This window comes from Bufo bufo, chromosome 2, assembly GCF_905171765.1.
Source record: "Bufo bufo chromosome 2, aBufBuf1.1, whole genome shotgun sequence".
In the NCBI taxonomy this organism is placed as follows: domain Eukaryota; kingdom Metazoa; phylum Chordata; class Amphibia; order Anura; family Bufonidae; genus Bufo; species Bufo bufo.
In genome coordinates, this window is record NC_053390.1 from 44,541,785 (window position 1) to 44,562,444 (window position 20,660).

Consider the following 20,660-nt stretch of genomic DNA (forward strand, 5'->3'; position numbering starts at 1 on the left):
ATTTCCCACTTTTTCAAGTGTTGCACGTCACCAAAACTGGTCAGGACATCTCGGATATGACATTTGGGCCACAAAATGGCGAGAATGTCTTACTACATCCTCTTACTAACTCCAGCCATACAGAATTTCTGGTTCTCCATCCAGGGGTAGCAAAATATGAAGAAGTGAAACGTATAATTCAGCGTTCTGCAAGGATCTGGACTATATTCCAAATTCCTTCTAACAGTTTCTGAAGGCAGTGATGGAGGTGTGTGAGTCACGCTCATGTCTGCCATGCTCCAAGCACAAGAAAGGTTGCACATGTCACAAGTGTCAAAAACAAGCCGTCTCCAAAACGTTTAAAAATTCCTTTCCCCCGCTGTTTTAGTGAATGGAAAATACATTGCGCCATAATCCAAGTAGGAGCCCAGTAATAATGCAGAATATTCACGGTACTCATTTCCACGCACGGATGCTATGTATCCGACCCTTTGAGCTGGAAGGGGCCCCTACATAAATTAGGAGTTCTTTTGTGGTTCTCATGAATTAGGGCCAATCCATGGACATTTTCTTGGAAAAATAGTTCTCCTGAAGCTGTCTGTCTACATGACTCATTTATTTTCCCAGAGTACAGAATGTATGTGAACAATTCTAGACAATAAAAGCTACATAAATGAAATAAAAACAATGATCCCAAAACTTTTTTATAATCATCATCTGCCTTTATAATCATCATTTGGGTTCCAGATTTACTTCTTGGGTTGTATAGTAGCTGTGTTGGACTGCTGCCCTTCACCACATTGAGGAGGAGAATTAAAAAGCAGGAAATTAGAACTTAATGACTGGGTCCCAGTTTTTAATGTCTGTTCATATGGAAATGTATACTGTAAGTGGGAGCATGCCTGTCATATCTTCACTGATAACTTAATTGGGTAACTGGTCATTTAGGACATTGGGGTGGGAGGGTTCCAGTTACCTGGCACCGACCAGTGAGACTTAATCCCAAGGTGGGCATACAAGTTATAACAGAAATGAACAATGTGTCCAGAGAATATTATCGTTTGCATTGGGGGTGATGTACAGTACAGACCAAAAGTTTGGACACACCTTCTTATTCAAAGAGTTTTCTTTATTTTCATGACTATGAAAATTGTAGATTCACACTAAAGGCATCAAAACTATGAATTAACACATGTGGAATTATATACATGACAAACAAGTGTGAAACAACTGAAAATATGTCATATTCTAGGTTCTTCAAAGTAGCCACCTTTTGCTTTGATTACTGCTTTGCACACTCTTGGCATTCTCTTGATGAGCTTCAAGAGGTAGTCCCCTGAAATGGTTTTCACGTCACAGGTGTGCCCTGTCAGGTTTAATAAGTGGGATTTCTTGCCTTATAATTGGGGTTGGGACCATCAGTTGCGTTGAGGAGAAGTCAGGTGGATACACAGCTAATAGTCCTACTGAATAGACTGTTAGAATTTGTATTATTGCAAGAAAAAAGCAGCTAAGTAAAGAAAAACGAGTGGCCATCATTACTTTAAGAAATGAAGGTCAGTCAGTCAGCCGAAAAATTGGGAAAACTTTGAAAGTAAGGGCTATTTGACCATGAAGGAGAGTGATGGGGTACTGCGCCAGATGACCTGGCCTCCACAGTCACCGGACCTGAACCCAATCGAGATGGTTTGGGGTGAGCTGGACCGCAGAGTGAAGGCAAAAGGGCCAACAAGTGCTAAGCATCTCTGGGAACTTCTTCAAGACTGTTGGAAGACCATTTCAGGGGACTACCTCTTGAAGCTCATCAAGAGAATGCCAAGAGTGTGCAAAGCAGTAATCAAAGCAAAAGGTGGCTACTTTGAAGAACCTAGAATATGACATATTTTCAGTTGTTTCACACTTGTTTGCTATGTATATAATTCCACATGTGTTAATTCATAGTTTTGATGCCTTCATAGTCATGAAAATAAAGAAAACTCTTTGAATGAGAAGGTGTGTCCAAACTTTTGGTCTGTACTGTATATGGTGCTAAAATTGCCAAGTTTGACTGGTGGAGGTCTGCTCCGTTGGTTATACAAAATTTGAAACATTTCATTTAATATTCATATTATAACTGTATATGTTTGTATTTTTACATACAAAGGAAATGGCGGAACAAAATGTCAAGGTTTGCTTTCCCTACCTCTGAGAAATGGACTGACGCAAAGTCCCGGAAGCAAACATGTTGCCTCTAGACAGTCCAGCATTGATGGAAGCCCACAATCCATAAGAAGTCCCCTTCAAAGACAGAGAAGAATTGTCTGTTACGATGATGACGAGGGCAGCGAAGATGATGACTTTGGTAAAAAAGACAGACCTTTCTGTGATACTAAGAAAAAGAATGCCGATGAGGATTCCGGGATCGTTATGACCACCTCTTCCCTGGATGTCGATGAAGAGATCCAGTCGGATGACTTGCCTAGAAGTGTTATCGGTGAGGCAGGGTTGTCTACGTGCTGCAGTTCTGTGGAGTCAGAGGACTGCACTCTTGAGCATGGTGCGGACGGGCCTTTTTTGGCTATAAAGTCTTTCGAATACACCGGCAAGACTGATGTACGTCCAAGCACTTTGGGAATAAAAGACCCATTAGAAGGTCAGTCAGAAAATAAGAGGTCTCCAAAACTGGAACATAAAGCTGTTACCCGCGTCAAGAGCATGATGAGCACCAAGAGCCCTAGTACTTCCAAGCATAGAAATGAGGACAATAAACAGTGTCCCAAGTCCACAAAGACGATCCCACCGGTGAAGAAGACAGAAGGGGCAGAGGTGCAGGGCAGATGTAACACAGAAACCGTGGAACTTCTGTGTAGTGAATATGAGTCTGTTGGTTTAGATCTGGAAATCAAAGAATCTCCTGTGAGAATTATAATAGCCGGATTGAGGCTGCATGGAGAAACAGATAAGGTGAGCTAGTAACGACTGAACAGTTCATGTCTATTGAAGTGAGGTGGACTTTATGGCCACTAATATCTGAGATGCGTATGTAAAGCATATCTCATACCATAGGTGATGTCTGATGTATCGCAGAGTTGTCATAGTTTTAAATTAGTTTTAAATTAGAGGGGCAAAGGTTTAAAAGTAATATCAGGAAGTATTACTTTACTGAGAGAGTAGTGGATGCATGGAATAGCCTTCCTGCAGAAGTGGTAGCTGCAAATACAGTGAAGGAGTTTAATCATGCATGGGATAGGCATAAGGCCATCCTTCATATAAGATAGGGCCAGGGGCTATTCATAGTATTCAGTATATTTGGCAGACTAGATGGGCCAAATGGTTCTTATTTGCCGACACATTCTATGTTTCTGAGGTTCTCGTTGGTGGTGGTCCAAGGGTTGAGACCCCCAGAGATTTTTAGAGCGAGGGGTTAGTAACTCTTTACAGGACATGTGCCTCTGGCTCCCAGTGAAGATCCTATTGAAGTGAAGATGAACTACAGTGCATAATGCAAGTCTGTTGACCTTCTAAATTAAGCTGAGTGGAGCCACTTGGTTAAGGGTCTATCTATGGTAGGGCCTCCATGAAGAGACACCCACCAATGAGATCATCTAACATTTTGGAGTTTTGTAGGCTAATAAACTAATATTTAGTAAAAAGTGGCAGCATAATGAGTGCAACCCTGGAGTATAATACAGGATCTACAGGATAAATAATGTATGTACACAATGACTTCACCAGCAGAATAGTGAGTGCAGCGCTGGAGTATAATACAGGATGTAACTCAGGATCAGTACAGGATAAATAATGTATTTACACAGAGACTTCTCGAGCAGAATAGTGAGTGCAGCTCTGGAGTATAATACAGGATGTAACTCAGGATCAGTACAGGATAAGTAATGTAATGTATGTACACAGTAACTCCACCAGCAGAATAGTGAGTGCAGCTCTGGAGTATAATACAGGATGTAACTCAGGATCAGTACAGGATAAATAATGTATTTACACAGAGACTTCTCGAGCAGAATAGTGAGTGCAGCTCTGGAGTATAATACAGGATGTAACTCAGGGTCAGTACAGGATAAGTAATGTATGACACAGTGATTCCACCAGCAGAATAGTGATTGCAGCTCTGGAGTATAATATAGTTTGTAACTCCAGTTCATGTAGAGTACACCTGTATAAAAATTGTAAAATCATGTCCAAACATGACCATATGCTACTCACCAGATGTTACATCACATAGGAGTGACATCACTGGTCTTCAGATATGTTTTGTGGTAATAACATAATTTCTGAACAGCCATCTTTTTATGATATTATTCCATTAGGAACCTATGGGAAAGTTGGCTCCCGGAGATGAAATTCTATCCATTAATGGCATCCGTGTGAGTGATATGTCTTATCAAGAAACCTGTGACTACGTTCAATGCTTACCTTCAGCTGTAACACTGGAAGTCCGAAAGCCAGTATCAGGTACAACCCCCCCCCCCCCCACCCCACCCCATCCTTGCTTTTATGTATATGATTAGTGTTTGTTTTAAGTTCTGCGTCCAAAGTTTGGGTTTGGGTTATCGAAGAATCCCGTTATGGATTCCAAATTCCGTTACGGTCCGTGGTAGCGATTCTTTGATAACTCGTGCCCGAACTTTGGACGCAGAACTTAAAAGACAAGTTCGTCCAACACTACATATGATATGTGTTTTCTATGTATGAAGCCTTTTGTTTTAGTGACAAGTAAGTACATAACAGTCAGTGGAGTGCGGGAGATGAGCTGCCACTTATCTGACAAGAATCTAATCTATCATCATTTATCATTTATCTTTGTGCCTGTCTTAGGCCGGCATTACTGTATCCTCATATGCCCCCCTTTACATACTTTACGGTTAGCTGGCATAATGGTAATTTTAGTGCCCCTTGTGCACAACAGTATTTAGAATTGCCTCCTGGGACCCGAAAACTACATGTGGCTCCTAAAGGTGCTCGCTGGATATGTAAATCATCACTGATACATTTTTATGGCAGGTTATAAAATATAATCACCTTTCATTACTTACCAGCGGGATTATAATCTGTGAAATTCCCCGTGTTACAGATGCCTTTGATGTCTCGTGAAAAATGAAGGGAAAGAATTCAATAAGGGAGCAAAAAAAAAAAACTCCTTATAGACTAAACTTCTGCAGCAGCCTCGTCCAGTTTTTGAAATGCTCTCTGAATATACGTTCATCTGGTTTCATTAAACCTTCACTTAATGTCATTACCTGCGGTGTCTATAAATGAGCTGTTAAGATATGTTCTGTAGAGCCCCGAGCTAAATTGCCTTTGGCTTGTCAAATCAAGGCATGAAATATTTGGAGAACGTGTTTAGTATGCAGCACTCGGCCCTTGCCGGAGGCTCATACTCTTGATTTAAAAAAAAAAAAAAAAGGGTTTGTGTAGCTGGAAATCTGATTTCCAAACTATTTTTTCTTCCAATACCTACCATCATATTGAGATCCGTCATAGCATCTCAATAGCGGAGGAAAACACTTCAGTTTTGTTCCCATTGATTGTCGATGGGGACAAAAGTGAACTGAACGAAACGGAGTGCACCAGAATGCATTCCGTTCCGTTTGGTTGCGTTTTTTCTGTCCGGCATAGCATGCGGAGCAAGGTGGATCCGTCCTGACACACAATGTAAGTCAAGGGTGCCGGATCCATTTTCTTGGACACAAAAGAAAACGGATTTGTCCCCTGTTGACTTACAATGGTTTTAGAGACGGATCTATCATGGCCATTTTAGAGATAATACAACCGGATCTGTTCATAACGGATGCAGCCGGTTGTATTATCATGACGGAAGCAAAAACGCAGATGTGAAAGAAGCCTTAGCTAAACCTCAAACATATAGCTAATGCAACGCCTGAGTCTTTCCCCAGCTGAAGATGGAGAAGATCAGTAGAATTGCTTCTTGCTTTCTCTGCCAGGTCTTTCAGGGAATCTTCCAGACAATAAGGATGGTCTTTCTAGGATTCATTCATTTATTTTTATAATTTTTTTCAGTCCTACCAGTTATTTAATCCTTGTTAACTTCTAGTTTATGGCTCTCTCCTTATACAAGACACCTAAAAACCCTGTCCTGATTAAGTTGTCCTCTGGTCACATGGAAGTGGTATAGTGATGCACTTCCTTAGACAGGAGGTCCACAGATAGCTGTCTTCTCTGACAATCCTATCCTGACCCTGTTTCAGATAAATCATATATTGTATATACTCACAGGGAGAGAGATGATAGATCCTGCGTTGTGAAACTCCACTCTGATTGATGCAATCCTGCTGCTCCGTATCTCCGCATTCACATTCTAATTTTTGTCTTCCATTTCCAGTACTACCATTTGCATTGTCAAGGGCTTCACTCTTTGTGTTTCTTCTTTAAAATTTTTATCCCCGTATTGGATATAAGATGTGAGCTATGATTTTCCCTGAGTTGGTATGATGTTACACTGAGTTGGGTCTACAAAATGTGAGCTATTCTGTAAGTCTAGGATGAACTCCTGTTTTGTTTGCTACAATTCCTGTATTTTTTTTGTTTCTGAAAACACAATTTTGATTGCCAACAATGATGTTAGAGGGCATCTGTCAGCAGTTTTGTACCTATGACACTGGCTGACCTGTTACATGTGCGCTTGGCAGCTGAAGGCATCTGTGTTGGTCCCATCTTCATCTGTGCCCGCATTGCTTAGAAAATTGATGTTTTAATATATGGAAATGAGCCTCTAGGAGCAACGGGGGCGTTACCATTACACCTAGAGGCTCTTCTCTCTGCAACTGCCACGCCCTCTGCACCTGGACTGACTGGGTCAGCATCCGTTCCGCAATTTTGCGGAGAGGGTGCGGACCCATTCATTTTCAATGCGGCCGCAAAAGATGCGGGCGGCACACATAATCTATTCTTGTGTGCAACCACGGACAAGAAAAAGCATTTCTATTAAAGTGCCGGCCATGTGCGGTCCGCAAAATGCGGAACACGCATGGCCGGTGTCCGTGTTTTGCGGACGTGTGAATGGACCCTAAACGTGATCACGCCTGCCTGCCCCTGTCAATCAAAGTGCAGAGGGTGTGACAGTTGCAGAGAGAGCAGAGCCTCTAGGTGTAATGCGGGCACATATGAATATAGGACCAACACCGATGCCTTCAGCTGCCAAGTGCACATGTAACAGGTCAGCCAGTGTCATAGGTACAGATCTGCAAACAGATGCCCTTTAAATGGGTCTGGCCAGTTACATATTTTTTTTTTTAAGTTAAGAATGGTGTAAAATAAATACATAAAGTATTCATATTTGACTTACTGATTCCCTGCCATTCCTGCTCCCTGGTCTCTATTGGTCACTTCTTCCTGGCTTTTCTCAACGTACCAGAAATTGCCACAGTGGTGACCCACCTCAACCAGCGATTGGCTGAGTGGTCATTTCCTGTTTGTTAAGAAGGATCAAGAAGTAGACAACCAGCGGGGACTAGGAAACTTCAGAACAGGAGCAATGGTGTAGAATCATTATGGTCAGTATGACTTATTTTATTATTTTACACTGATCTGAGCCTTTAAAAAAAATGATAAATAAATAAAAATTAATTAGCAAGACAGCCTCTTTTATTATCGGCTCAACAGATTGTTGGAGATCTGAAAGACATTTTGGAAAGTCCCATTCCATTGACTATTTTTACTTTTCACAGCTGTTGACAGGTTGTCTCACATTATTATGGCATCAGGAGCAGATACAAGCAGACCTGACCAAAAAGAGGTAACATCAACTGGACAATCGCAAGAATGTGAAATTAATGATTTTCCAATGGTTGACTCAACGTTATCTCCTTCTAAACTGGAAACAAAGGAGGAACAACTGGAAGCCAAAAATTGGTCCTCTCCAGGTCACTGTAGTGGCAGTCCCGTCACCAACATCGACGAGTTTATTCACGAGTTAAAAGATTGTGATCCTGTTCCTCAGTCTAAAATTGGGTTGAACCAAGGTGATGGCGTGGATGCTAGTACGATCCCAGAACAAATAGCTTCCTGTCATCTTGATGTAAGACCTCTGGAGCAATCTAGTATATCTAAAACCTCTGCCAGTCCTACTGGTGGTTTGAATAACCACCTGGGATTTTCCGTTTTGGACTCCATTCCCATTGAAAATACCATGGTCATTAATAAGAGCATTTTAGGTAATTACTGTAGAAATTTTAGCAGCCTTGTGAACGATGACTTCTCACTCTCTGAAAAATTTGAAAGCAGCTCTATCGATATTTCAACTTCGATGTATGGAACTGTGGATGACTCCGACAGTGAATCTTTACTGGAAATTCCTTCCGATTCTACCAGTGATATGATTTCTTCTCTTCAGAACCAGTCTTTTGTGTCCGAAACCCAGGCCACCACTGATTCTGAGGATGAGCAAATCGAAATATGTTGTGGTTACAAAAAAGATCATATTGAAATTCAGAGGACGTCTGTGGTTAATTCACCAGCACAGATTAATAGTGGACCTATGAAACTGGATATAGATTCTGTAAATAGTCTACAGACCTCCAGTCACGGTACAATTTCCCCAGACCAAGAGGTTGCTGGAAACATGCTAGATCAGACTCTTATAGATGCTTTACTTAAGGAAGATACTCAGGAACCTAATGATCGTTGTGCCTTAAATACAAAAGATCATGGAAAGGAGGTAATCAGTACAGGTAATATAATTGTGCCTTTATCTGGTTGTACTATGGACACTAGCACTCCATCCTGTATAAAAGATCACATCACGGTGGGGGCCTCACATGTTGATAGCAAAACATCTGTAGAAAATGATAAAAAAAGGTTCAGTGCTTGTTCTCAAGAATCCATTGGTGTCACCAAATCTCCCTCTACGAGCAAACGCAGCCAGTCACCGACAACACACGATAAAGACCTAAAGGGGAAAACAGAGACAAAAACAAGCAAAAGCTTAGCAATGAAAACGTCTACTGTAACAGAACATAAGGTAAATGCAAAAGTTCATCATGAAAATAAGAGGCCACCGAGTAGCTTGGTTATGTTAAGTGCTCAGATGCCTAAACCCGGACCCAAGCTGAAAGGTCTCTGCATTAAAAGCAGGAACAGACCAAACACTGATATAGCAAAACCAAGCACTAATAAGATTGAAAGTCGTGACTGCAGAAAATCATCCCCCCAACCATCACCCAAACTTCTTCATAAGAGGTCCACCATTACAGATGCCCTTTCTTCTCCCAGAGTGATGGGCACCAGATATTCAAAAACTTATGAGTATGAAGAAAAGAACAAGTCTTTTCTACCTCTGTCTAAAGCAGATTCCTATACTGCTTTAAGCCCCAAGACAAACGCACCATTGAGCGAGAAGTCACATTTTGGTGGAACAAAAAATTGTCCACTTGAAGGATACCAAGAGAATGGTTCCTTGGTAAACATTACTAGTATGGATATGGAAAAACGACTGGAAAATGGAGGAAAAATTCCTCTTGAAGCAACGAGCAGTTGTCCTAATAGAAAAATGGACACAGTAAGTGACGGCAAATCAAGACGAAGCCTAAATGGACTATGTATAAACCTTACTGCATCCAAAAATGAAACACAACATGTAGCTTCCCTCGCAGTTAATGAAGAACAAGTGGACAACCAAGATATTCAACGCACATTCATGGAAGTAAAATTATCACCTTCATTGTCAAGTGGACACCAAATGTCTTGTAAAAATGACCTTCCTCAAAAAAGCTGTATTTCCAACAATATGGAATTTGCTCTAGTTTTTAAATCGCCGAAGCACAAGCCGGACAAGCTTACAGAGAAGCCCCCTAGTGGGGCTAAGTCTGTGACAAGAACTTACTCAATGCCAATACAACTCCCCAATGTCATGGACCTGGACATGATGCATGGAAAGGAAAGTCTTAATGATGATCATCTTGTTTCACCGATATCAGATCAAAGTATGGATGACTGCATTGTTCAAGATGTATCTAAAGCAGCTGAGGAGAAACAAGACGCTAAGGGGAAGAACTCTCTAAGGAGTGATGTGCTAAGGACTATTAAGAGAAACTATTATTATGAACTCAACTGGCCCCACGAAACAACAGCCTCGTCTCTGACCGTAAAGCAAAGGATTAAGTCATTTGAAAATCTTGTAAATTTCGATAAAAGCATCATGAGAGTGATTGAAATTAATAACACTCCATTTTCTACCAAGACTCCTCTAAGTAGAAGATCCTCAGGGTCCGTCACCTTGCAGACACAATCCAGTGAGAACACTAAGGTTTTGAGACGAAGTTTAAGTTCTTGTTGTGACAGCCAAAGTGAAGTGTCTTTAGCAACACAAATAAAAAAATCTCCATCAAGTGTGGCCTTAACAGAAAAAATGCCTGTGGGCCCTGTAGAGGAAGATCCAGTACCTGAGTCAACCAGGACTGAGAAGACAGAGGTCTCTGTACAAGGTGTGCAGGTTAGGAAAAACAGGACAACTTCAAGCCATATCCGACCATCTCTGTCACGTACTAAGCTGCGGGAGCTGAGAGCACTGAGCATGCCAGACCTTGACAAACTGTGCAGTGAAGATTTCTCCACCGATTCGAAAGATCTACAGTGTAAAACAGAACTTGAGATCACACCTACAAGTGACACCTTGTCTGCTCGGATAAGCTCTAAGGATAATGGCGGGTATGACGGTGAAATCGCCGAAGACTGGGAGCTTGCAAGAAGATTCTGGTCAGTCAGGTAAGACATGTTGGCATTATAGAAGTAATATTTGTGTATGTTTTTCAGTGTAGGTAGGAATAAGAGATTGTTTAGTCAGTACGTTTGATATATGTGTATTACCAATGATGTGGACCAAAAACCTTCTGGTTGTACTGTGACAACCAGTAATGAGATAGGTCAGTGGTCAGCAACCTTTGGCGCTCCTGCTGTTGTGAAGCTAAATTCCCAGCATCAGGGGCGGATTAAGTGCATGATAGGCCCGGGGCTGTCTAACCAACTTGGGCCCCCCCAGATTTAATTTATTTTTATTTTTTTGTATGAAGAGGCTGCGGTGCTTCATGAGCTCCACAGTCTCTTCTTAGGCCATATGACATCTTCAGACAAAAAAAAAATACCCCAAATTGGGTCCTAAACTGAAAAATGTGGTCGCCAAATTTAAAATACATATAATTATAATAAAAAAGACATGGAGGAGAATACAGCACCACATACCTCTTACATCCAGTGACATCTCCTGTCATGTAGACCTTCTCTTTCCTCTTCACCTCCATTTGACCCAGACCACCATGGCAAATTCTTTCAGCCGCATCTCGTCTCTACAGTTTGTAACACAGACACGTTAGATTTCTCAATTCCTCCTCATCCCGGTGTCCCCACAGTGTCATCCTGCTGCCACTTCCAGTACTGTGCCCGTTGTGCCCCCCAATGTCCAAGGTACTATACTGCTTAAAAAATAGTGACCCTAATAGACATAATTGGAGTAATTTATCAAACTGGTGTAAAGTAGAACTGGATTTCCAAAAGAGCTGTCAAATATGAAAGGTGGAATCTGATTGGCTGCTATGGGCAACTAAGCCAGTTCTACTTTACACCAGTTTGATAAATTACCCCAAATGTCCCTATAGTGTCCACAGCAGCTATAATGTCCCCTAGAGTGCCCCAGTAATAATAACACCCTCTATTGTGCTCCAGGCAATAATCCCTGTATAGTGTCCCCAAAAATAATAGAATTGCCCCTAAAGTGCCTCCCCAATAGCAACACCCCCATATAGTAATTTCCACCACACTGCCCCCACATAGTAATTCCCCCATAGTAATTTGCCCCCACACAGTAATTTCCCCCAAACTGCCCCCATATAGTACTTTGCCCCCACACAGTAATTTCCCCTACATAGTAATTTGCCCCACACTGCCCCTACATAGTAATTTCCCCCACATAGTAATTTGCCCCCACACTGCCCCCACATAGTAATTTCCACCACTCTGCCCCCACATAGAAATTACCCCCACACAATAGTTTCCCCCACACTGCCCCCACATAGTAATTTGCCCCTAGATAGTAATTTTCCCCCACATAGTAATTTCCACCACACTGCCCCCACATAGAAATTACCCCACACTGCCCCCACATAGCAATTACCCCACACTGCCCCCACACAATAGTTTCCCCCACATAGTAATTTGCCCCCACATAGAAATTTCCCCACACTGCCCCCCACATAGCAATAACCCCACACTGCCCCCACATAGCAATTTCCCCCACACTGTCCCCACACAATAGTTTCCCCCACATAGTAGTCCCTCCCATAATAATTTGGCCCCACACAGCCCCATATAGTAATTTGCCCCCACACTACTATGTGGGGGCAGTGTGGGGGCAAATTACTATATGGGGCTGTGTGGGGCCAAATTATTATGGGAGGGACTACTATGTGGGGGAAACTATTGTGTGGGGACAGTGTGGGGGAAATTGCTATGTGGGGGCAGTGTGGGGTTATTGCTATGTGGGGGGCAGTGTGGGGAAATTTCTATGTGGGGGCAAATTACTATATGGGGCAGTGTGGGGGCAAATTACTATGTGGGGGCAATTTGCCCCCACACTGCCCCATATAGTAATTTGCCCCCACATAGTAGTCCGGCTCCCATAATAATTTGCCCCCACATAGTAGTCCCTCCCATAATAATTTAGCCCCACACAGCCCCCACATTCCCCCTCCCATGTACTCGAGGTCCCTTCCCTAATATGTTCTCCTCTGTGTGTCGTCCCCCACATGTCCCCCAAAGTAGGCACATGAAATAAAAAAAAAATAATGAAAAGCTAAATACTAACCGTCCAGGGCCAGGCACTTGATCGCAGACGAAGGCGGGGTGAGGCAGGCGTGCACACGTCAATGTGCTGTGTCCCGGCACAGGCGCGTGATGACGTCATCACGCACGCGCGTGATAACATCATCACGCACGCCTGCGCCGGGATTTCACTATCGCATAGGCCTCAGGCCTACTAGGCCTGAAGCCTATGGCGGCGATAGGCGACGGAACAGGGAGCTATGCGCTCCCGTGCCCCGCCGCAGTATGTGGGCGTTCGGGTCGGCGCTGGGCCCCCCAGCTGCCGACCCGAACGTCCCTATTGTAATCCGCCACTGCCCAGCATATACCCTTGCTCTATTACTCTAGGAGCTCTCACAGAAGTGTATGGAGCATTTTGGGAGTTGTAGCTTCACAACAGCTGGAGTGTCAGAATTTGCTGACCTGTGACATAGGTTATAGCTCCTCTAGCAGTGGTTACCAAGATTCCTGAAAGGCAATGGTTGTGTACTTAAATATGAGGAGCTGGATGTATGGCTCAATAGATCATGTTGCACTTTTTTTGCATTGAGAATTAGAGGGAATCTGTCATCGCTAAAACAGCCCCCAAACTAGAGTAAACAGTCTAAAGTGTACTCACTTGCATTTAAACATTGTGCACCAACAAACCAGGAGTAAAATTCATTGCTTTGAGTCCTCTCCATTATGTGCATGAGCACAGGAGTCCTCTCAATGTATTTTACTGATGTTTTTGGGATCACAGCATCAGAACCTAAGTGAGTATGAAAATAAAAATTACATAACCGGCTTACACTATACATCACTTAAAGTTTTTTTTCCCCCGAGATTTTGATACTGATGACCTACCCTCAGGATAGGTCATTAGTATATGATCATGGGGGCTGAGTGCGATGCCAAACACAGCCACTATACAATGTACGGCGCTGTGCTTGGAGAGCAGAGAGAAGGAAGCAGCGCTCACAGGTGCCTTTTCAAAACAGCTGATCCGCAGGGGTCCCGGGTGTCGGACCCCCATCGATCAGATACTGATGACCAATCCAGAGGAAAATGCAGATTGCACATGAAAGGTGTCCATATTTTGTGGATCCATGGTTTGCATGAGGCCTTAGTGGGGAAATGGAAAAAAAAAAAAAAAAAACAGGGTAGAGTTAGGTTAAGTCAAGCCAGTTCCATGGAGTGGAACACCATCGCTGCATTGTCTTCATTCTCAGGTTCATAGGTGTCCCGGAGGTCCAATGATCATAATATGATGGCATCACTGTATTAGATAGGAAGACCTGTTTAAAGAGGAAGTCATACCTCAGTAATTCCCTACCAATCAGCATGGCAGGGCCAAAACTTGCCAAAAGACAGGACTAAACTCACATTGTGTTACCCATCTGAATTGTACTCCAGTTTGGTTGGGGCGGGGGGGGGGGGGGGGAGTTGTAGGCCAATAGTGGTTCTTCTTCAACTTGCTTGTTTAAAGCCTTATTGATATCACTTGTTGGATTGCACCTGTCTTGTGATTGGTGTAGTTATTTTTGTAAATGTAATACAAATTAGAAAAAAACGTCAGAAATCAGAATGACACCAATATACACCAGGTCTGAATATTTAATCTTTTAGAGTCAGTCCAAAAGTAAAAGTTAGCGAGGCTGCCTCCAGCCACATTGCAAAGAATCCCATGAAGTTTGTTTCTCTGCTCACAAATCAATTTCGCTTGCCCAGACGTGACCCAGGTAAATCATTTTGGAGATCTGAGTCGGAAAGTATCTTGAAATGGTTGTCGTTCCAGCTAATGATCTGTTTATGTTTAGTTTGGATCAGCTCATCGTCTCCACCAGGGACCAACAAAAGCTACAGACTGTTTTGACTTCTGTAGAATCCACATCAGATGTTATCGCGCTGATTCAAGAGGCGAAAACGCAAGTTGAGGTGAGACCCGTTTACTCATACTGCATATAATAGGAAAAATGGCCTGCATTTCTGAAGATTGTGAAGGTTCAGACTACCTTCAGGGTGGAAACTGCAGGCTGCAAAATACCCTGGAAATCTAAGTTAAAGGGAATGTCCAGGATTAGAAAATAGATCTGATTCCTCCACGTAAATAGCTCCACTCTTTTCCATGGCTATGTCTGGTATTGCAACAGTTCAGCTGAACTAGTGGGGCTAAACTAGGTTTCCTATTTACCCTTCCTTACGGAGTAGCTAAAGACCGGGTCTTGTCCTGGAGGACCCAGCAAGTTGACTCATTACATGGATGGCCCATTGATTTAAAGCTTTTTGCTTGGCTATCCTTCAGTGTTCAAACCAAAATACCCCTTTAATCTCATTGTAATATTCAAAGGGTGTGTAGGGCTTCCTAATTGAGACCCTCTGTTATCATCTACACAGAGTGGGACACATCATTTAAAAAACAAATGGTGGCCTGAAAGTCAATTACATTTTGCTTTTTGTGGGACGTTATGGTTTACATTTGCCTTGAGAGGTCACGGTGTGGACTCCTACATGATCAGGGCAAAAACAACCATATTTTCTGGTAGACCCAAGCGATCAGCTGTAATTTGTGGAAGAACCCTGCATCAAGTGTTCAGTTTCCCTGCAGTGCCACCACAGGACAAAATAAGTATTACACAATCTTTGTAATTTGCAAATGTGTTGGATCTTTTGGAAGCAGTTTGTAGCCGCTGTCTCCGTTCTATCTAATAGAAGAGGGTCCTGATTTATGAAGTTAGAACTGCCTAATGTGGTATTTTAAAATGCGTTTTGTTTGGAAAGACCGGGAAGCAAACTGTGAAATAAAATTCTGGGCTACCAGGCAGTATGGTGGCCGCTTGTACTGCTAGTAATGTTATTATGCATATTTGTGGTTTGGGGTGTCTACTGTTTGCTTAGCTTGATTTCACCGACTTTAGTTTTGCGGTTGAGAAAATATCCTAATTGCTTTTTTTCTTCTCAGATTAGATGAAATAGCTGAGTGTGTATGTGTGCGTTTTGCTTTTTTATACCATATGTAATGTGTAGTCTGAGTTGACATAAGTTCGTGGAGATAGCTGGGTGGTAAGGTATTTCACAATTTATTTGGCCTGTCTAATATTTTAAGAAATCTGTTGATCTTGGGAGAAGCTGCCAAAAGATTTCACAGTTCTGGAATTTGTTAACTTGCAAATGATTGTTGAAGAGCCATGCAGAGTCTATCTGCTAACATTTTAAGGAGCTAATTCCTAAAAACCTTTTCATTTTACACTTGGTTTTGGTTATCGGACAAGAAAATATAGGCAGGGTCACTGATTCATCAAGCATAAAGTACATTTGGTCCTTAGGAATCAATCAGCTATTGTTATATCTGTTCTATATGTCTGGGATTGATATAATTGTACAACCAGGAAGAGAACAAGAAGGAACTGTAGTGCTCCCTGGTGGATTGAGAGAAGGGCCAGCATTTTTTAAATACAGTGGGGAAAGTATTTGATACACTGGCGACTTTGCAAGTTTTCCCACCTACAAAGAATGGAGAGGTCTGTCATTTGTATCGTAGGTACACTTCAACTGTGAGAGACAGAATCTAATAAAAAAAATCCAGAAAATCACATTGTATGATTTTTAAATAATTAATTTGCATTTTAGTGCATGAAATAAGTATTTGATCACCTACCAACCAGCAAGAATTCTGGCTCTCAAAGACCTGTTAGTTTTTCTTTAAGAAGCCCTCCTACTCTGCACTCATTACCTGTATTAATTGCACCTGTTTGAACTTGTTACCTGTATAAAAGACACCTGTCCACACACTCCAACCTCTCCACCATGGCCAAGACCAAAGAGCTGTCTAAGGAGACCAGGAACAAAATTGTAGACCTGCACAAGGCTGGTACGGACTACAGGAGAGAAGTCAACAACTGTTGGCGCAATTATTAGAAAATGGAGGAAACCCAGGATGACTGTCAGTCTTCATCGGTCTGGGGCTCCATGCAAGATCTTGCCTCGTGGGGTAAGGATGATTCTGAGAAAGGTCAGGAATCAGCCCAGAACTACATGGGAAAAAATGGTCAATGACCTGAAGAGAGCTCGGACCACAGTCTCAAAGATTACCGTTAGTAACACACTATGCCGTCATAGATTAAAGTTCTGCAGGGCAGCAAGGTCCCCCTGCTCACGCCAGCACATGTCCAGACCCGTTTGAAGTTCGCCAATGACCATCTGGATGATCCAGAGGAGGCATGGGAGAAGGACATGTGGTCAGATGAGACCAAAATATAACTTTTCGGTATTAAAGGGAAGGTGTCACCGGGATTTTGGGTATAGAGTGGAGGACATGGGTTGCTAGATGGCCGCTAGCACATCCGCAATACCCAGTCCCCATAGTTCTGTGTGCTTTTATTGTGTAAAAAAAAAACCCGATTTGATACATATGCAAATTAACATAAGAGTCATATCTTACTTGTCTGACCAGAGAAGAGTCATATTTTCAAGCTCTGACTCATCTCAGGTTAATTTGCATATGTATCAAATCGGGTTTTTTACACAATAAAAGCACACAGAGCTATAGGGACTGGGTATTGCGGATGTGCTAGCGGCCATCTAGCAACCCATGTCCTCAGCTCTATACCCAAAATCCCGGTGACAGGTTCCATTTAACTCCACTCGCCATGTTTCGAGGAAGAAGGTGGTGCAACCCCAAGAACACCGTCCTAACCATGAAGCTTGGGAGTGGAAACATCATACTTTGGGGCTGCTTTAGTGCAAATTGGACAGAACGACTGCACCGTATTAAAGGGAGGAAGGATGGGTCCATGTATCGTGAGACTTTGGCCAACAACCTCCTTCCCTCAGTAAGAGCATTGAAGATGGGTCGTGGCTGGGTCTTCCAGCATGACAATGAGCCAAAACACACAGCCAGGGCAACCAAGGAGTGGCTCCGTAAGAAGCATTTGCCAGTCTCCAGACCCAATCGAAAACCTTTGGAGGGAGCTGAAAATCAATGTAGCCCAGCGACAACCCCAAAACCTGAAAGATCTGGAGAAGATCTGTATGGAGGAGTGGGCCAAAATCCCTGCGGTAGTGTGTGAAAACCTGGTCAAGAACTACAGGAAACGTCTGACCTCTGTAATTGCAAACAAAGGTTTCTGTACCAAATATTAAGTTTTTTTATTTGTATCAAATACTTATTTCATGCTATAAAATTCAAATTAATTATTTAAAAATCATACAATGTGATTTTCTCAATTTTTGTTTAGATTCTGTCTCTCACAGTTGAAGTGTACCTACGATTTATAGACCTCTCCATTCTTTGTAGGCGGGAAAACTTGCAAAGTCGCCAGTTTATCAAATACTTATTTCCCACACTGTATATCTTGAGCTATTCTAGTTTTCATACTAGCACATAATGTGCTGACATTTCCGGTTTTCTGCAGTTCACTTGTTGGCTTTGCTGTGTGGATTGGGACAGAGTCAGCGGAGAGCAATAACAACTCTTTTGTGCTGTATTATTCTAATACATACCTGCATACAGCTGCCTTTGTGGACAAACCGCATACATTGGCCTGTATATATGGCACATTGTATTGAAGACCCGTCTTGATGTAGAATACACAGAGACCAGTGCGCATGGCTAGCAGCTGTAAACATACGTTGTCCATTGTGAATCGGTAAATAAAGTGTATTCCACATGAAATCCAGCAATAAATCGCCTCCCATTGATTTCAAACAGCACAGATTTTTCGGCGTGGATTTTCAGAAAAAAAATTAAAAAAAAGGCAACAGGTCACTTATTGAGGCATATTCTGTATGGAACCGTTGACAAATTGCCACATATTAGCCTCACTGAATGGGCTGTGGCCCTTTTTGAAAATTAAACTGAACATGTTCACAAGACAGAATTCAAAATATGAGAATCAACAATTGCCATAGATCTGTACATATGCATTGCATGCTATGAACAACAACATAAATTTCCTATTGAAGTCAATGCTAGACTGTTTGTGGGCAAATTTCATGCAGAATATGCTCTGGAATCTACATACCCTTAAAAATCTTTCTCTGTCCCCCACTGCTGGTCTCTGTGCTGTTTATGGGTACCCTTGTGACTTTATCGCTGTATCATGTAATGTAAGACTGGCAACACGTGGTTTGTTCTGACAGGTTTTCCTTGTGGATCAATAGGAGTCTGTGTTGTTTCTTGCCTCAGGTGTTGCTATGTGGTCATTTAATCTTCCTTATTTATTGTTGCTTTTCCCATAATGCTGTGTGGTTAAGTCTTTCCTTTCCCTTTTTGTATTTTGGGTTCTGTGTGTTACATTTCCCTATTGTTTGTATTAGGCCTGAAGGAGACTCCTGTTTGTCCTTCCTTTTTGGAGGAACAGGTAGTCTCGTCCCTGCCATTAGTACCAGGGTCCTATAGGGCTAGATAGAACTCTAGGTATTCCTGTGTATGAACACACCTACCTCTGGAGTCTCTTCATACTGGTAGTGAGTCAGGATTTTGGTTAGGGTTTTACTTGGAGGTGTCCATCTTCCTTCCCTAGTTCTCAGGCCCGATTCCCTGTTACCCCCTTCCCTCCTATGCTCTGTGTGGTGTCTCCCTCCCACACCGAATCGTGACAGTGCCTCACCATTTTTAACATTGCTCTGTCACCAGTACCAACCCTATTAAACTAGACATTATGCTGATTAAAACTATACCTTTCTTTTGTCTGTATGCTAAACAGCTGCAGAGATATCTGTGTTTTTATTCATATACAAATGAGCAATTGGAGCACCAGGAGGCGGGGATGAATAATTTGAGCACTGCTTTGTAACATTACCTGTACTCTGCACACTCCACCCTCCCCATGATTGACAGGGCTAGACATGCTGAGGGCAGAGTTGTGTCCTAGCATCTACCTATCATATACACTATGTACTATAGCTTTACCATATTGAGATATGCTAAGAAAGCTAATCTACATATTACTGCTTTATTCTCAAGCGCAATATTCAAGTTAAAGTCCCTGGAAAAACTTTTCTAAATTTTTTTTTGTTTATTTTTTCTCTTTTAATTAACCCATAGTAAAAGGCTATACTATAATAAATAACATATAATCATATAATAATAGTAAAAAGGCTTTACTATATTTAGAATAGTGTTTTTTTCCTTAAAAACCTGAAACCTATTACAGGTTTATTCACAGACAATAAACATTCTCAATATGATAAGAATATAGACTTTTAGTAGGGGTTAAATGTGAAGAAACAAAATATATGAAGAAAACAAAAACTGGAAGTCTCTCTCAGGATTCAAACCTGGGATCTCCACATAGTGAAGTATGTTTTATTTATTTTTTCTATGCTTCTAAGATGACACATATTACTGGTGTCTCTATAATCATACATTCTTCCTGTGAATACAGCCGTGATATGTAGATTAGCTTTCTGAGCAGATCTCAGTGTGGTGAAGCTATAGTACATAGTGTATATGATATGTAGATGCTAGGATACAGCTCTGCCCTCAGCCTGCTGCCTAGCCCCGTCAATCAAGGAGAGGGTGGCATGTGCAGTGCTCAGGAGATGTTACAAGGCAGTGATCAAAGGATTCAGCCCAACCTCCTGGTGCTCCAATTCTTTATTTGCATATGAATGAAATCCCTGCAGCTGTTTAGCATACAGACAAAAGAAAGGTATTGTTTTAATTGGCATGATGAGCCCTTTAGGATCTGCAGGTGCTGTCACTAAATAGAAAGATTCTTGCTTGCATTCAATTGCAAAAATGTCATCTTGACTTAATTTTGCAAAGCACAAACTCTCAGCTGTACAAAAGTAGGACTTGGTCAGGGGGAAACTGACTGTTAATAGGAATGTTTCCATTCACTGACTGAAAACAGATCATGGACGCAGTGAGGAACAGAAACACAAAAAGTTGT

General features: G+C 42.1%; 1 protein-coding gene across 3 annotated transcripts in view; it reads left to right on the forward strand.

The window, feature by feature from the left end:
- The window catches only part of PDZD2 (PDZ domain containing 2), a 301,267-nt gene that overhangs the window by 256,206 nt on the left and 24,401 nt on the right, over positions 1-20,660 (forward strand). For all 3 annotated transcript variants that reach the window (XM_040421009.1, XM_040421011.1, XM_040421010.1), the window contains 4 exons: positions 2,123-2,922; positions 4,284-4,428; positions 7,662-10,695; positions 14,583-14,700. In XM_040421009.1, coding sequence (XP_040276943.1) covers positions 2,123-2,922; positions 4,284-4,428; positions 7,662-10,695; positions 14,583-14,700 — 4,097 coding nt within the window. The remainder of the gene's footprint in view (positions 1-2,122; positions 2,923-4,283; positions 4,429-7,661; positions 10,696-14,582; positions 14,701-20,660) is intronic.